General features: G+C 36.7%; 2 protein-coding genes across 3 annotated transcripts; one reads left to right on the top strand and one right to left on the bottom strand.

Moving 5' to 3' along the window:
* Positions 1-502: 502 nt before the first annotated feature.
* Positions 503-10,765, top strand: LOC108224486 (sister chromatid cohesion 1 protein 2). The gene is made up of 14 exons (XM_017399127.2): positions 503-808; positions 2,770-3,034; positions 3,151-3,191; positions 3,277-3,314; positions 3,616-3,680; positions 3,769-4,322; positions 4,477-4,591; positions 4,759-4,857; positions 5,026-5,144; positions 5,221-5,600; positions 8,616-8,655; positions 8,947-8,968; positions 9,076-9,208; positions 10,406-10,765. Exons 1-14 carry the CDS (start codon positions 685-687, stop codon positions 10,517-10,519), a joined length of 2,109 nt encoding a protein of 702 aa, XP_017254616.1. The 5' UTR covers positions 503-684; the 3' UTR covers positions 10,520-10,765.
* A 471-nt stretch (positions 10,766-11,236) lies between these two features.
* On the bottom strand, positions 11,237-16,077 carry LOC108224290 (transcription termination factor MTERF5, chloroplastic). Of its 2 annotated transcripts, XM_017398824.2 has the most exons (4): positions 15,833-16,077; positions 13,442-13,491; positions 13,144-13,344; positions 11,237-12,828 (listed from the first exon to the last, which is right to left on the bottom strand). In XM_017398824.2, exons 1-4 carry the CDS (start codon positions 15,901-15,903, stop codon positions 11,711-11,713), a joined length of 1,440 nt encoding a protein of 479 aa, XP_017254313.1. In that variant the 5' UTR covers positions 15,904-16,077; the 3' UTR covers positions 11,237-11,710. The 2 variants fall into 2 exon arrangements, with proteins under 2 accessions (XP_017254313.1, XP_063935494.1); XM_064079424.1 differs by lacking the exons at positions 13,144-13,344; positions 13,442-13,491; positions 15,833-16,077 and adding an exon at positions 12,904-13,125 and having other exon boundaries at positions 11,494-12,828.
* Positions 16,078-16,405: the final 328 nt, after the last annotated feature.

Genomic DNA, 16,405 nt, shown 5'->3' with positions numbered 1-16,405 from the left:
GAGAACGATGAAAATGAGCGATTTTAACAATTTATCGATCATCACATATAAATCAAAAATAAAGATATTCATCTTACATTTCGAATATGCAATGATTGAGTATCTGAGAAAAGAATATACTAATTGTGATAATTAGTATTTTTATGTAATATTTCAATGCTTTCAATATATTTTATGCACGGTTTTATCTTTTCCGAATCATCTTATAACATTTTATCTCTATCAAGTTGTTGATTTTATTTTAATAATTAATTATCGAATTATAATATTTTTTCTAAATATTTGTAATTAAAATATATAAATAAAATAATAATAAACGAATTTGAGTTTATATCTAGAACACATAACTCAAATAGAATTTGGATTCCACAGCCACGTTAGACTTTAGAGTAAGAACACAATAATTCCAATTTTAAAACAACTCAAAATACGAGAATCCGATAATGATGAATGGATCTCAAAGTAGGAGTAAATATACTTGGAAAGAAATCATTTGACTGATGGGACAGACAGTGAGAAATTTAGGACACAGCACAGGGTCCTAGACAAGGCGAGGCTTCCCTTGTAAACTTCTTGTTCATTCTCTTTTTCTTACCGTTTTCTCACACAACTCATACATACAAACTTGAACACTTACAGAGAAAAACAAGAAGAAATAAAAATTGGTTGAAGAAATAACTGAGTATGTTTTACTCACAAGAGCTTCTTTCAAAGAAAGGGGCTTTAGGCACCATTTGGGCTGCTGCTCATTCCCTCAAGAAGCTCACAAAAGAAGATGTTTTTGACTCCAACATTTCTTCATTTGTCGGTAATAAACAACACCCTCTTCATTCTTTTTTGTGTATGTTTATGTTTGTGTTTTGCCCTCTTTTTGTGTTTCTTGTTTTGGTGATTTCTTTTGTTTTTGGTAATGAGTGAGGTAAGGAAACATATTAGCTGCTTCTTGGTGTAGAGATTCTTGATTTTTTGCTTCTGGGCCTCATTTGTTTCGTTGTTTTGGTGATTTTTCAGTGAGGTTGGTGGTTCTTGATTTTTATATGTTTTTGGGTATTTGAGGTGGCATAGACTGATTTTTGGGACTAATTTGATGCTTCTCTCTCTCTCTCTCTCTCTCTCAATGTTCTTTGAGCAGTGTATGTGTGATTATCTTTAGAGGATGTGTAATTTTCAGAATCTCGACTTTTTTATATTAATCAAATGGTATTGTATATTGTTCCTGATTAATTTGTACCTCATAGTTATGACCAGTTTGGAGTCCGGTACTTAGACTGTGGAATTTTAAGGTAATCTAAAAAGAAAAATTTGAAGGGAACTGTAGAGCGGGAACTGGTTGTTAGCAGCTTTCCGCCATCCTCAAAGACGTCACCTCAACCGCAAGGAGAGGAGAAAAAGCTTTTTCTTTCTTTGGAATGTCTCCTGGAGAATTAGGAGTACACTTCCTGAGATCATTTACATAGCAGTTTCTAGTGTCTTAGGAAACTATGTTTGTTGGCGTGACGTAATCAGCATTCTATTTAAAACAATTAACACAAGAATAACTACACCTTAAAAGGAAGAATTGCATAAACAGTAACTATCTGAATGAAAAACATTATTTGAGTAGCGTAAGGAAAGAGATTGGCTGTTATCTTGATGTTTAAAGCCTTGATTTTTTGCATCTGGGCCTCATAAGTTCAATTAATTTTGGTTGAATTTTCAGCGAGGTTTCTAGCTTTGCATTTTATATATCTTGTAGGGCTTTAAGGCGGCATAGACTAATTCTTGGAACTTTTCTGATAGTTCATCTGTAATTTGATGCTTTTTCATCTTCTATAAGCAGTGTACGTGTAGTTGTGTTGGAATCTTGAATCTTTTTAATCAATCAGAATCATACACTGTTGTTTGTTTCGTACCTCGTAGTTATGACTAGTTTGGAGTCTAGTTTTTATACAGTAGAATTTTAAGGTAACCTACATTGAAGTAATTAAAAATGAAAGAAAAATGTAGAGGGGGAGCTGGATATTAGCAGCTTCCCGCCATCCTTGATGTCATTACCTTAGCCGCAAGGAGAGGAGAATTTTTTTTTTTTTTTTTTTTTTTTTGGTATGTCTACCTGCGAGCTACGTCATAGTTTCTAATTTTTAAGAAACTATGTTGGTGTGACATTCAGTGTTCTATTTAATACAATTAGCAACAGCTAATGAAAGTTAATGAATCATGATTCGTTCCCTTTTCTTTTCCTATATTGGAAACATTATAATCGCTCGCTCTGTTGTAACCAAAAGTGTCCTCATTGCAACATGTGCACTATCATAGCCAAAAGTGTAAATAAATCGTCTCTGCGCTCCAGGTTGCTTAGTCTAACACCCTGTTCCCATTGTAACATGTGACCACAATTTTTAATATATCTGTTAACACCCAGTGTCCATTGCAACATGTAGGACCACCTTTCCCATCTCCTACACCGGGAATATGATAAATAACATCACTATTTTTGTGACCTAAAAGTGTGAACACGTCAACTCAGGTTGGTCAAAATCTACCAAGTTGGGGAAATGCAAGCCAAGTTGGTGCACTTGGTCTAACTTTTGTTCATGTTCACAATATATGTTCCAAGTTCCAACTTGTTGCAGTTTAAATTGGGGTATTATGTTTAGTATTTCTCCTCGATTGAATAATTGTCTTGCAAACTGCTTACTTGTTTGAACACTTTCTTTCTTATCAGGGGTATGTGATATTGATATTGATCTTTTAATATAGCTGTAATACTCTCTTTCATTTATTTGTCAGATAAGATATTGCTGGATGAAGTTCCCGCTGCTACGTATAGAATTCTGGCCTACCTTCTTCTTGGTGTTGTGAGAATATACTCCATGAAAGTTGAGTATCTGTTTTGTGACTGCAATAATGTGCTATCCGAAGTCCGTCACTTCATCACTAGCGCAAAAATTGATGCTGATATCGAATTGATGTGTGCACCTTATTCCTCTATAACTGTGCCAGAAAGATTTGAGCTTGATGCTTTTGATCTTGAAATTATAGAAGATTTGAACAGGTGATCTGCTGTATATATATGAACAATTTTTTTTCGTTTTTTATCTCCACTAATAAATAAAAGTTTTCATTCTTCTTCCCTTTTTTAAAAAAAAAAATTTACCTGCAATTTTACAGAGACCACCACACTAAGATGCAAGAAGAAATCACTCTGAAAGGTATTTGAGTATGTTCAAGATCATATATCACATTCTTATGTATGCTGCTTGCCTGCTTCACAAATTATAACTTGAACATATGCAGATAAAGATGATGGGATTAGCTCTCCATCCTTTCAACAGGTTTGCACCATATATCTTTTAACTTGTAATTTTACGAAGTGATGGTTTCCCTGGTTGTCTTATATGCGTTTGTAATTCATAAATAATGATTGTTAGTAGATTGTAAGGATACATACCTAATTCATAGTTACGCAGTCTTTCAAAGGTTTCTTCAGCTTTGGATAAAAGTTGATCTATAATTTAGGTTTACTTGCTCATCATCACAAGACAGTTAAAGAGTTCTTTCATAGTAGTCACCATTAATTGTACTATATTCCTAATGGTATCCAAATGTTAGACCGTCTTTTTTAATAAATTACAGTCTTATATGGAGGAAGATACTTCTAATCTTGGAGGTTTCTCTGCTGTTCATGCTACATGTAACGAGTAGGTACACTGAACTCTAATATTTAGCTTCCCTGAACATCTGGGTATTTATTACTTATATCCAAACATTACTGTCTTGTCTTTGCAGTCACTATTCGATGTCTAACACAACTGCGGAAATGGTAGCCAGCACATTGCATAACATAAGAAACTTAGACAGGAGCATGGACAAATTCCAGAATTATAGATTCTCCTTAGAGGACTGCCTGCCTCCTATGCTATTTGATGAAGATGAAGAGAGAGCAGATCCGAGTAGAAAATTTCACGAAGATAGCCAAAAAGATGGAGTGGAGATGAATCCTTCAAACTCTCCTATAATGTTGGGAGATGGTGGAATACCTGAAGGCAATGCTGAATTATTGGATGATAAAGAGAGAGCAGATCCGAGTAGAAAATTTCATGAAGATAGCCAAAAAGATGGAGTGGAGATGAATCCTCCAAACTCTCCTAAAACATTGGGAGATGGCGGAAGACCTGAAGGCAATGCTGAATCATTGGATGAAGAGCATGCAAATTCAGCCAATAAGGAATTTTCTAATTTCACTGGTCTGCAAAATGAGAAGATTCAGATCATCCCACCAAGATGTCCCATTTCCATTTACATTGATACAACTCCAGAGTCAAAGGTTCCTAATTCTCCAGGTGCATACCGGATATTGCCTGTGTTCTATAACTATGTTTATCACAGTGGAATAAACTGTCTGTATCCTGTATTGGGTAAAAACTAACTTTGTTAACCTGGGGTTGGGGTATCCATACTATCAACATTAACTTGAATAGTTGTAATGCAATGCAGGTGTTAGAACTCCAGGTTTAATGGCTGTTGGTACGCCGGCTACTAAGGAGGGTGCTCGTGTTTCACAAAAGAGAAAAAGTATATACGATGCTAAAGAAATTGATATAGCGAACAAGTATGTCTCAATATTGATATAATTCTATCGAATGGTGGCGATCTCTTTATATTCATATCGTTTATGTTCTCCAATTTGAAAAAATAATGTACTATGTTTTAATGACCTGTCAGTCCAGGGATTCATCTTTATACTAGATTAAGCATCACTTATATTTCTTGTTTCAGTGTATATAAGGCAGGGCTTGATGATCCGGGTGAGAGTGCTCGTGTTTCAAGGAAGCAGAAATGTCTTTATGATGCTAACGGAATTGTGATAAGAAATGAGTAAGTATATGTATTTTGGTTTCGTTCTATTTAATAGAGACGATCTCATTATTTTTTCAGTTTTGTTCTTTGTCCTTAAAGATAGTGTACCATGTCCTAAAGACTTGCTATTCTAGTTATTAGTCGTTGGTCGAATTTAACCATCACATCCATTTTTCTTGTGTCCAGGGTATATAAGGCAGGGCTTGATGATCCAAGTGAGTTGGTAAAAAAACGTAAGAAAGCTGCACTTCGCGATAATGCAAATCAAATATCTGAGAAGACCTTTTTTCAGCCTTTAATTCCTGGTGAGTTGAACCTGGATTTCAATGTCACCACTTTATTACAAAAGTCTAATATATATACTCATAGTGCTGCCTGCAGGTGTTTCTATAAATTTTAGGTCTCTCTCTCTCCTATCTGAAAAGGAACAAAAGAGTCCAGAGAAAAAAGATACTATCATAACTCCTACAAAAACTCTTAGTATAGGGTCCCTTGGTAGCCATGAAACACCTGCAGAAATTTCAGTTACCCCTTCATCGCATGTAACCAACTCAGTTTCACAATGTTACAATAATACATGTGGGTCTACTAATTCGGAGAGACTGGGAAGCGCAACATCCTTTGCAAGTGTTGATAGAGAATTCTCTGCCATTGGGGATCTGAAATTCGATGGGAGTTCGATGTCCTTTGCTACTGTTGATGGAGAACTGTCTCCCGTCGAGGATCCAGAATATGATGAGAGCTTGACGACTCAAGAGGAGGTAAGTTTTATAAATGTATATTTACTGTTTGACAAAAAAAAGTGTCTATTTACTGTAAATGTAACTGCATGTCAAATCCTTATAAATAATCGTATCACATTGAGGCTGCAGAATTCTGTTTTGAGTTTGGTGATGACTGAGGGGAGATAATTTTTGTAAGAAGAGATATATCACGATTGTTATTACAAATAAGTTCAAACCCGCTCAAAGAATGAAATTATATACTTTAGGTGTGTCATCTTGTGATGCACTGGATATACTGAATTAAGACTTAGTTATATAATACTGGGCTCAAAGGGACTTGTTGGTGGTTTGATAATACCCGCTTTTAGCAATATATTGGGTTAAATGCTCTATCTCGTCCTTGTGATATTGGGGATAAGATACGGGCGAACCCCAACAGGATTCAACCCCTCCTTTAGGTTGATGTGGTGTAGAGCCCTTTAGTCGATGGTAGCCCTGCAGGTGCAGTGAATACCGCCGCTTTTTGCTCCACAATTGGCTTTAAATACCATGAAATATCAGTTAAATAACTCTCCCTTGCTATCGTAGATTGTTCGATCTTTTCCACGCGATTGAGTTCAATTATATACCCTTTACCTTTTCTCTCCAGTCCGGAGCATGGTCTTAAGGGAGATCCGGAATCAAACTATTCATAAATCTCCTAGTAGTTTCACTTGAGTTTGCCAATTGGTAACAACTGCCCCCAAAATCTCAAGCCATGCCCACCAAGTATTACATTGGAACTACCTACTTTGAAGGCAAAAAAAATCATCATTCACTTTTACTTTTTCATGCAGTTGTATGCCCACCTCTCCACACCCTGCTTGGCCCCTAAAAGCTTCTCCATTTCCGAACGAGACTCTGAACCCTCGAGGTCATCCATCAGTATGCATAATTCTGCCACCATCGATAGGTCAATCATGATCACAACCTCCCTCCCTTTAATAATAGCCCATAACATCATAGTTTTTGGACTAGACAACCCCAGGGTGGAATTTAAGGAAATTTCGGGGTGTACATCTACCACAAGTATCTTCCGTAGACGACACATGAGATTTACTTATGTAATAATCAGCTATATCCTCTTTTTTTATAAATTAAGAGTACATTGAGCTCCTGCTTCTTTCAACGATGACCCATAGCCCATTTTTCATCACATTGAAAATCAAAGGCCCTTCGCTTGTTTATCCTGCAGCTTCTTCCCTGTTAATCGTCGTGTCTCTCCATTAGATTCTGTGGAACTGAGAATAGAGTATTTAGGAGCATTTATCGAGGCTTGTGATTCGCCTGCAGTTGATGCCCCCCTCTAACTGAGGGGGTGCTCCGAATGGGTACACTTGAAGATGGGCCAGAATTGAGAACTTATATGACCCTGTTTTAATTATCCTTAACTACACCTGTGACATTCTGTTACTTATTTCTCTCTTCGACTTGTAAAAGCTAAATTCCATGGCATGTCCCAAGCTGATTGGGTTAGGGACCACACCTCTATCTTATATCCTCTTTTAACCCATTTAAATATTTCCATTAAAGCATTGTCTCAAGAACTCTTTCAAGGGGTGTAGTAGTCTTGATTAATTATCGACCGTCCTCAGCAACTGTTGTAACTTGTACTGTGACGCTTGTTTTTCGCTGAAACCATCTCAACGAATTGTCCTCAAGCACGACCACCACTGCCTCCGATCTTTCCTCCTCCATTGGACGTCTGCCACCCGAACCCCCTTCCCTGTAATACCATCTTTCACCGTTCGGGCTCCCAAACAACCCTCCCACTGTTACTCATAACTGGTCCGTGGGACGTCCACCACCCAAACCCTCTTCCCAGTAATACCCTCTATCACCATTCGTGCTACCAAACAACCCTCCCACTGTGATACTCATAGCTGGTGCATCACCCCTTTGCAAGACCCATCCCCATGGTCGAGGCTACGCATCATGTCAAGTCGTTATGTGTTGACAATGCTGATAACCAGGAACATGCTACAGACTTGGTCAACAACAGACGATGAACTAATTCTGCAACAAACACTGAGAGATATAATACTGATATTTTCTTACGAGAAATAAACTCCAATCTACTCTCAAACACGACGACAGATATAGATGCCGACTTTAGAGAGGTCAGCTCTTTCCCTTTAGGAAAAACTATGAATACACACACAATATTCTCGATGCTTTTGATGCCTGCCTCCTCCTCATTACCTTTTATTGATAGAGCTTATAAAGCTAGCTGTATCCTTTTACTTTTTTGCCCCTTCGAATTTGTTATTTCCCACTTGAGCATGTTCCCCTAAAATGAGTTGTTTGCCCTATTTCCTTTGTCTCTTATATGTTATGAGTGGCTGGTGTGTCACACCTCTTCCACTTGAATTCATACATTTCTATTTCATATAATTATATGAATATTATTAGTGAATTTAAAAATCTTTAACTATTTCAGACTTTCAGAGCAAGAAGAAGTGCAAATATTTAGGGTTATTCGCCAATCCCCACAAGTCCAAATCACAATAAAATTTTGCATGTTTATTGAAGCATGCTTAATCAGATATATGGGAATTGTTGTAAAATGTGCAAGGATTTTGTTTCCTTCATGGCAGAAATGCTTAAACTAGAGTTGTACCAACTTCATAATACCAAGAGTTCATCGCTAGACACCAACAGTAATAGCAAGAATGGTCGTAATTAAAAAGGCCTCTCTTTAGGTTATTACAGAGCTTTTCATAATTAAGTGGATAAGAACTTAAGTATATGTTGCAATGTGCATGTGAAACTTATTTGAAGCTCTTAAATACAGACCGGCACATACTGAAATAAGCTCTTAAATACAGACCGGTACATACTGGAGTAACTGATTTCTTAGATGAATAGCCCACTTTATAATGATATTTTGACCTACAACTTGAAGTTGCAAAATATCATGCACTTCCTGATGCTATACTCTTTGCTCTACTTGATGTTCCTTGCATTATAACTTTTTGGCAAATTATCAAAAGAAAAAGTTTTTTTTGGCAGGAAATCAATTTATGTGAAGGAGATGATGAGCAGGAGAAGTGTAAGAACATACATGAACTCAATCTATCTTATTTCCATCTGACATCCTTTTTCTAAAAATATTATATAAACCAATTATTACCTTTTGCATTGATATAACTAGGGGCAAGGAAACTGGTGAGTTGGAGACTTTATGTTCATATATTGAACAGCAGGCTGCAGCTTTACCTTTACTTCCCCTTGAAAAAAACACAAACAAGTCGATTAGATCTTTGATGGGCATTCACTACAGTGCTCATTGCTATTGTTAATTTGCTTGTTTAGATTCTTATTTGTCTTCCTTTAAATGCAGATCACTGGTCTACTAGAACCAGGTGAGATGCATGCTATCTGTGTAATTTTAATTTCTGTTTGTGGCCGCTGTTGTTCAAGTATATATAATTATATATGATAGTATAAACTCGTATGATATGATATACAGAGCTGTCGCAAGATATCTGCACACAGAATTTGTTGCCAGAAAGAAGAGAGGAGAAGATGAAGTTGTGAAGTTGTCACAGGTGGTGGAAGGAAAGTCGAAGAAAAGGAATGCAAGGATGTTTTATGAGCTACTGGTAAGAAGGTTTTTTCGTTTGGTATTGCTACATAACCATTGTTTCTGTGATTCTGATTGTTACGTGCTTCTCCCAAAGTCCCTTTTCGCCAGTAAATAACTTAATTATTAGATCATTAGTACCTTCTTTGACTTATTTTAGTGTTCGTGTAGGGATGGGCATTTACCCCGCCCCGCTCGACCCCGATCCGATCCCCGCCCCGTTCGGGTCGGGGATTCGGGGAATTTTTCGGGGTCGGGGTTTCGTGTCTCCCCGCCTCGATCCCCGACCCCGATTGTATATATGTAAATAATAATTTTTTATATGTAAATAATAATATATTTATATATATTATACTAAATATATTATTAAAAATAGATACCTTTTATAATATTATTAAAATTTAAAAAAATAATCTTAATTTTTATTGATCGATTATTATTATATTGTAATATAATATATTTGATAATTTGAAAATTGTCGTTTATTTATATTAGAAATCAATTTTAATATAATTTAATATTAAAAATATAAGATAATATTATTTTATTAGTATATTATGAGTTAGTAGTTTGTTTTTTATTGAAAAAATATATTATATATTATAAAATTATTTTTTTAAAAGAAAACTAAAATTCCCCGAATCCCCGCGGGGATCCCAGTTCCTTGTTTGGGGTGGGGATCGGGGAGGAAAAGAATCCCCGTTCGGGGTTCGGGGCGGGGTCGGGGATGGGCATTGAATTCGGGGATCGGGGGCGGGGATAGCACTCCCCCGACCCCGAAGTGCCCATCCCTATGTTTGTGTGGGTTTAAGGGGATAGAATTTAGCATGAACATAAAAGGAAAAGAATGATACAAAAAAATATACCAAGAAGTGTAATTTGTGAAAAAATGATGAGCTTAGCTCCTCATCCTGTCCCAAATTATTGAAAAATGATAAGCTTAAGTCCTCATCCTGCCCCAATGAATCCTGTGAAAAATTAATAATTATCTTTTCTTGTCCTTGGAAATCAGAGAGCAAAACCTTTTTTCTTATTTTCATTTCTTCCTAATTAAAACCCGGGTTTGGGAGCACTTATACAGATTTCCAAAACACCACCTGCTGACCAGCCAGGAGCATGTATAAAATATACTAATTCCGCGTCTCCATTATTTTTTAATTACCTTTTAACAGGGACTGACAACTAATCATGTCCATGTTTAAATTACTTTCAACAGGGACTGGCAACTCAAGGTTTTGTGGATGTGAAGCAAGATAACCCATATGATGATATATCTATCATGGAGACCTCCAAATGTAAGCAGCCGTTCAGAGCTGATAATATGGCATAGGAATATTAGAAACCGGCCCTTGGTCAGTGTTTAATAGATACACAGTGTTGTAGTTAATGTTGTAGGGAGTTTAGATTTAGCTGAGGATCATACTTGTGTAAACAAAAGCTGAGTTAAGGAGCGTTTTGCATACAAGAGTATCCCGGAAGCAGAGACTAGATTACTATTAGTATCCATGTTAAGGATACGTAAATTATGTGTGACCTCCAACAGTTAAGCTGGTGAACTAGTTATCTTACTTTTTCACATGGTGATTGTAGTCGTGCATTCCCCCCCTTTGTACTATTCCTCATTACAACGAGATTGATCCCTGGAAATGTGGCTTCTTCATCTGATTCTGCAGATGCAGCAGAACAGATGGAGAAAACACACTTCTGCAAACAGGCAGAGCAGAGAAATATGAATTACATTGTCCAACTAAATGAAGTATGTTGAGTTTTTGAGAAATCGGTAACTTACACAAATCTCTTTTAGTGTGTACATGGACACCTGCCTTTTTCAATAATATGGAGTTGGAAAATCTTTTTATAAAAATTTGATAAATGTATGGAATTCAAGATTCCAGAATTGATCTTCATAGAAGGTCAAATACAAATTTACAAGATGAAACTTTTTGATTTAAATATTGACTTAAATTTATTCTGTAAATAATGATTGATCTTGTGAAATTCAAAATGAACAAATAAATTTGATCCTGCGTACAAATCACAGAGCACATGCCCAGAACTAAAGCTTTCTATACATTGGTAGAAGTTGGATTATGCCTTAAATTCTCCAGAGATCAGAGCAATGGTCAGTGTGAGTATCCTCTAACGCGGACTTAAACGCAATATATATGTTAACAGGAGACTTGCAGCTCAAAACACACACAAGAAAAAGAAGTTTCGGATGAGCCAGATAAGAACAACGCCAATCTTCTAAACATGTTTTTCCTTGCTAACCGCGACAATATGTCCACTATTTGACAATTTGCATTTCTACCAAAGGCTCAGTGATGGATATATATAGATGTTAACAAAAATGAGCAACTACTTTGATAAATTGTTGACAAACTACCTTGAGGAGATTATATTTCATTGAATGAATCAACCCCTCAGTTTCATCTATTTTGAAGTTGTAATGCTTCATTTCAAACTTGCTAGGTACAGGAATATACATCTTCGGAGAGAGTCTAGCTGCACATTACCAAAGCTAATCTGAAAGCAACTTCTCTGATTTGCGTTTCAAAACTTTATGAAACTCGATATCTGACAGAGAAAGCACCTGGTTCAGGAGCAATTTCACTCCTCTGTCCTTCACTATTGCATATCTAGGTTTAATCCTCTCTTCCAAACTATAACCAAAATACTGAGGAAATTTAACAAGCTCATATCTTGGATAACCCATGGTCAGAAAGAACTCCCACTTCGGAATCACATTCTCTTTCAAACTAAAAGTGTAAAGCGCCCCATATCTCGAAATCATAGTCCCTATATCTTCAATGGTGTATCCCATTTCCAAGAAGAACTCAGTTACAGGCTTCAAATTAGCTTCAATACTTAGACCAAAAGTTTGCGGAGCTCGGGCTAGCAGAAGAGCAACATCAACTCCCAAAGATCCAAAGTACTCAGCTGTGGGGCGAAGCTTCTCTTCCACACTGTAACTTATAATATTTGGGCAGCGAGTCAGGGTCTTACTCACACTTTCAGCAGAAAGACCCATTTCATAAAGAAAATCAACAGTTGCTGTCAGTTTTGGTCTGCTATAGGTGAGTAGTGCAGGAAAGCGGTAAATTACTTTTGCCCACTGTTGCTTATCCACTCCTAAATCCTCCAGAAATGTCATGGTAGGAATGAGATTCTCAGATAGACTGATTCCACAAAGTTGAGGCCTTTTAGTCAGTATAATAGGGATATCTGATTTTGGTACACCAAGTTCAATAAGAAACTCGACAACTGGCTTGATTTTTCCTTCTAAGCTGTAATAGGCAAAAGCAGGGAACTTGCGGATCACTTCCTTTATTGTCTCAAGTTCCATGCCAAGCTCTACAAGGTAAATGATATGTGGGGGAAGCTTCCCAGATGGGCCCAAATTACTAACCCGAGCCAAAGCTTTGAGCTTCTTCGAGTCCAGAGGTGCTGTTGGTGGAGACATAGTCTCCAAGCTTTCTTTAACAGTTGCTTTGGGTAAACTTTCATCGTATCTTCCTTTATCAGGTGCACTGGGAAAGTTTTCCACGACATCTATCAAGATCTCTCCATACTCCTCAGCAAGAACATCAAGGTAAGGAGAAAGAGCCTCCCTAATCTCTAGAGTTGTAAGCTCCCTTCCTACATTCCGTAAATAATTATCAGACGCATCTCAAGGAAAAATTTAACGATTCAGATATTATGCCCGATCATTACCATTATAAATACAAGCAAGCCCTAGCATTTTACTCCAGTGGATCCCCCTCGCCCTTAGTATCAACATGTCGAGGGTTGGAGTCCAAGGAGAAAAATGCGTGCATCTGTGTTTAGTGTAATTGACCTTAACCAAATATATACATACACATATACATAAATACATATGCGCACACACACACACACACACACATTGTATAAGTAAGAACTAAAAGCAGTAGTAATATAAATAGTGAATCGAACCTACTAGATACCGAGATTTATGAATAGAGTGAAGCCTGGAGATAAGGTGATCAATGAATAGATCTGACTTGTTGATAGTTCTTGATGCTGCTGCATTGCTCAGACCTTGTTTCTTTAAAAATAAAGTTAACAAAGCCTTGGCCTCCTCCTTTTCTGCTGCTAGCAAATTCGAAGGGACAACTCTCAAGTTGAAAGACCCATCTACCATATAACACAAATGTTAGCATGCCACATATTATTGACCAGTTTATGTTAACACATCCTCACCTAGTTATACAGAGAAAACTGGAAATCATACCATACTTTGCACTGCATGAAAAGTGTCTTCGAGGAAATGATAATTGAGTCCTGAGAAGTAGAAGAAAAAGTGCAATTTGTGACCAAGTGAAAAAATAACATACAGATATTTGTATCTGATTCCACTTCACACAATGTACACAAAAGGCCAAATAATATATCTTGACCAGATAATTTTAGCAAAAACATCATCAGTCAAACAGTTACATTTTTCCATTCCCTTGGCAGACCAGAGACTAGAAAGTATACACAATTACAGTCTATTTTCAACCTAAAATATTGATTGGTAAATAAGACTACTGCTTTAGTCGAGTTTATAATTAGTACGTGCAGGCTTAGGACATTGATGCTGATAACACTTACTACTAGTTTTCATACTCTCAGATTGGTCGGTGCAGTATTCTGTGTACTCAGACACAGACAAATGCTTCAAATAGAACTCCAACTCTCAACCTTACCGTTACCTACGAATCTAAGAAGTAAATGCTAGGCATTGAAGCTTAGGAACTGAGATTTTTAGTTAATTAAAGGAGGGCCCAAGTGGCGGCCATAATGCTCCTACTGCTAGGAAAAGTATACTATTCGTCTATTCCATCATCACCTTCCTTCCTTTATAAGTATATCAACAACCAAACAGACTGAGGATTTAGGGATAGCCTTAAGGAAAAAACCATATCCCGCACCCCAACCCCATATGACAAGTTCATGGTTCATAACCCGACTCCCTTCCCCCTTCCCCCTTCCCCCTTACTTGCACTTATAAAAACCATGCATACCACAAACACACTAATGCTCCCAAGGTTTTTAGATGAAGAAAAGAAAACAAATAATGAAGTTGGTAGAAAAGAGAGGCAAAGATCTGATATAATATTTTCTCTTTTATGTTTCCGAGTTTGAAAGGAAATGAACAGGAAGTGTGGATATGGAAAAGTAATTAATACATTTATCATTGTCGTAACCTATCTTCCTCGCTCAATCATCTCATTTTTTGGAAAGAAAATTTTGGAGAGAAATTGACTAAAACTTTACATTCCCTTCCCTTTCTTTTCTTAGGATAATCTTGGGAAAACATTAGAAAAAATAAATGAGTATAAATCTTTCCTTTTCTCTCCAACACTAAACTGAGAAACACAACGTAGAAAAGGTCAAGAGAATAACCTTGTTTGGCAATTAGCAGTTAGCTATTTTGGATGAAACTGTTTGGTAATTAGCCATATGTATTTTAAATAGACGCACAACAATCCTCTAAGCCTTTGTTTGGAAGTCGGAGGTTTGAGAAAAATTTAGAAGTTTCGGCCATATTAGAGGTTTGACAATGTGAATCATATAATATTGGTGTTTGGTAGTTAGCAGATGAAATAGCAGTTTGGACTCACAAAACTAATTTGAGAATTAATGAAAATTCAATCCGCTAGTCAAACAGACACTTCAATCAACTAGTCACAACTAGGGCTGTTTAATGAACCGAGCTGTTCGCGAACAAGCTCGAGCTTGGCTCGTTAAGAGCTCGTTCGGCTCGGCTCGTTAAGTTAACGAGCTCGAGCTCGAACACCAAAATTTGTTCGTTAAGAAAACGAGCTCGAGCCGAGCTTTTAGTATGTTCGGCTCGAGCTCGGCAAAATATTTTTTACCGATCCAACCGTATGGATGTTAACATATATACATTATAGTGATATAAACAAAGTTTCAAAAAAAATTGAAATTATTAGGTTAGCTATTTTAAGAGTCAACTAGCGGTTTGTCCTTATTTTTTTTCTGGCTCGACTCGACTCGACTCGGCTCGGCTCGTATTTGTTCGCGAACAAGCTCGTGTTCGGCTCGTTAGTTAACGAGCCGAGCTTGAACACAATTATTGTTCGATTAAAAAGCTCGGCTTGGCTCGGCTCGTCAGAGAAAAAATTAAAGCTCGGCTCGGTTCGGTCAAAACTCGGCTCGGCTCGGTTCGTGAACAGCCCTAGTCACAACAACTAATTCAATCCCCAAACAACTAACCGCTAACTACCAAACACCAATCTCCGAGGATTCATTTAGCCAAAAAAATTTCACTCTAATTTTCTTCACAAATCTCCAACTTCTAAACAAGGACATTGTCGGGAAACTCTTTTGAATCATTTGAGCTACCTCTAGGACATTGTCATGTTAAAACATTCTAATATTTTACATTACCAAACCTCCTTTTTCCTACCAGCAACAAAAAAAATATTAAAAAAACAGTTCTTACGATGTTAAAATGCATCGATAATTTTAATTATTTTTTTCTGCGGCATCGATAATTGAGTACAACACATAATTTACAGAATATTCACAAAATATCAAGTAGAAGAATATCTCAAACAACATTTCACCAATTAAAAAAACAATACATTTGGAATTCATGAGAGAGAGAGGGGACCTGGGTATTGAAATGGTTGATCTGGGTAAGGAAGAAAGCTCCAAGAAATGGATAAAAGTTGAAGCTTCCATATCGAATCGAGCTGAGTTTTAGAGAAGCCAGTGTATATGATTATAATACACACGAAAGCATTTAACAATAGAGTAGAGATAAAGAGAAGAAAAGGAGGTGCAAATCAATACATGAAGAAGTTTAGAGCTGCTCTGCTTCAACAAGATATGGGTGGCTACTTTCACTCCGTGTGTAAGAAAGGAAGAAGACACTGGGCAGCTGCACCGCACGTGCTCGATATTCCTTAATAATTTATTATTTTTATATTCCAATAATAATATTATATAATTTATCCGTTGATCTCATTTTTTTTGTTTTTTAATTTCTTGCACGTATTTTAAGATGCGGTTAGGTTCATAATTTATTTTATTTTTTTTCTTTTTATATAATATTTAAACACTAAACTTTAATTAGAAAGAAATAATAATTTAAAATAATTTAGCACACTATATTGTATGAGAGCATTGAAATGCGTGGCGAGGACCAGTCTCCCGGTATAAATAATTAAGGGAGACAGAAGAA

The sequence above is a fragment of the Daucus carota genome, chromosome 6 (assembly GCF_001625215.2).
Source record: "Daucus carota subsp. sativus chromosome 6, DH1 v3.0, whole genome shotgun sequence".
NCBI lineage: Eukaryota > Viridiplantae > Streptophyta > Magnoliopsida > Apiales > Apiaceae > Daucus > Daucus carota.
The sequence above is the reverse complement of the archived record's forward strand: the minus strand, read 5'-3'. Positions and strand labels throughout refer to the sequence as shown.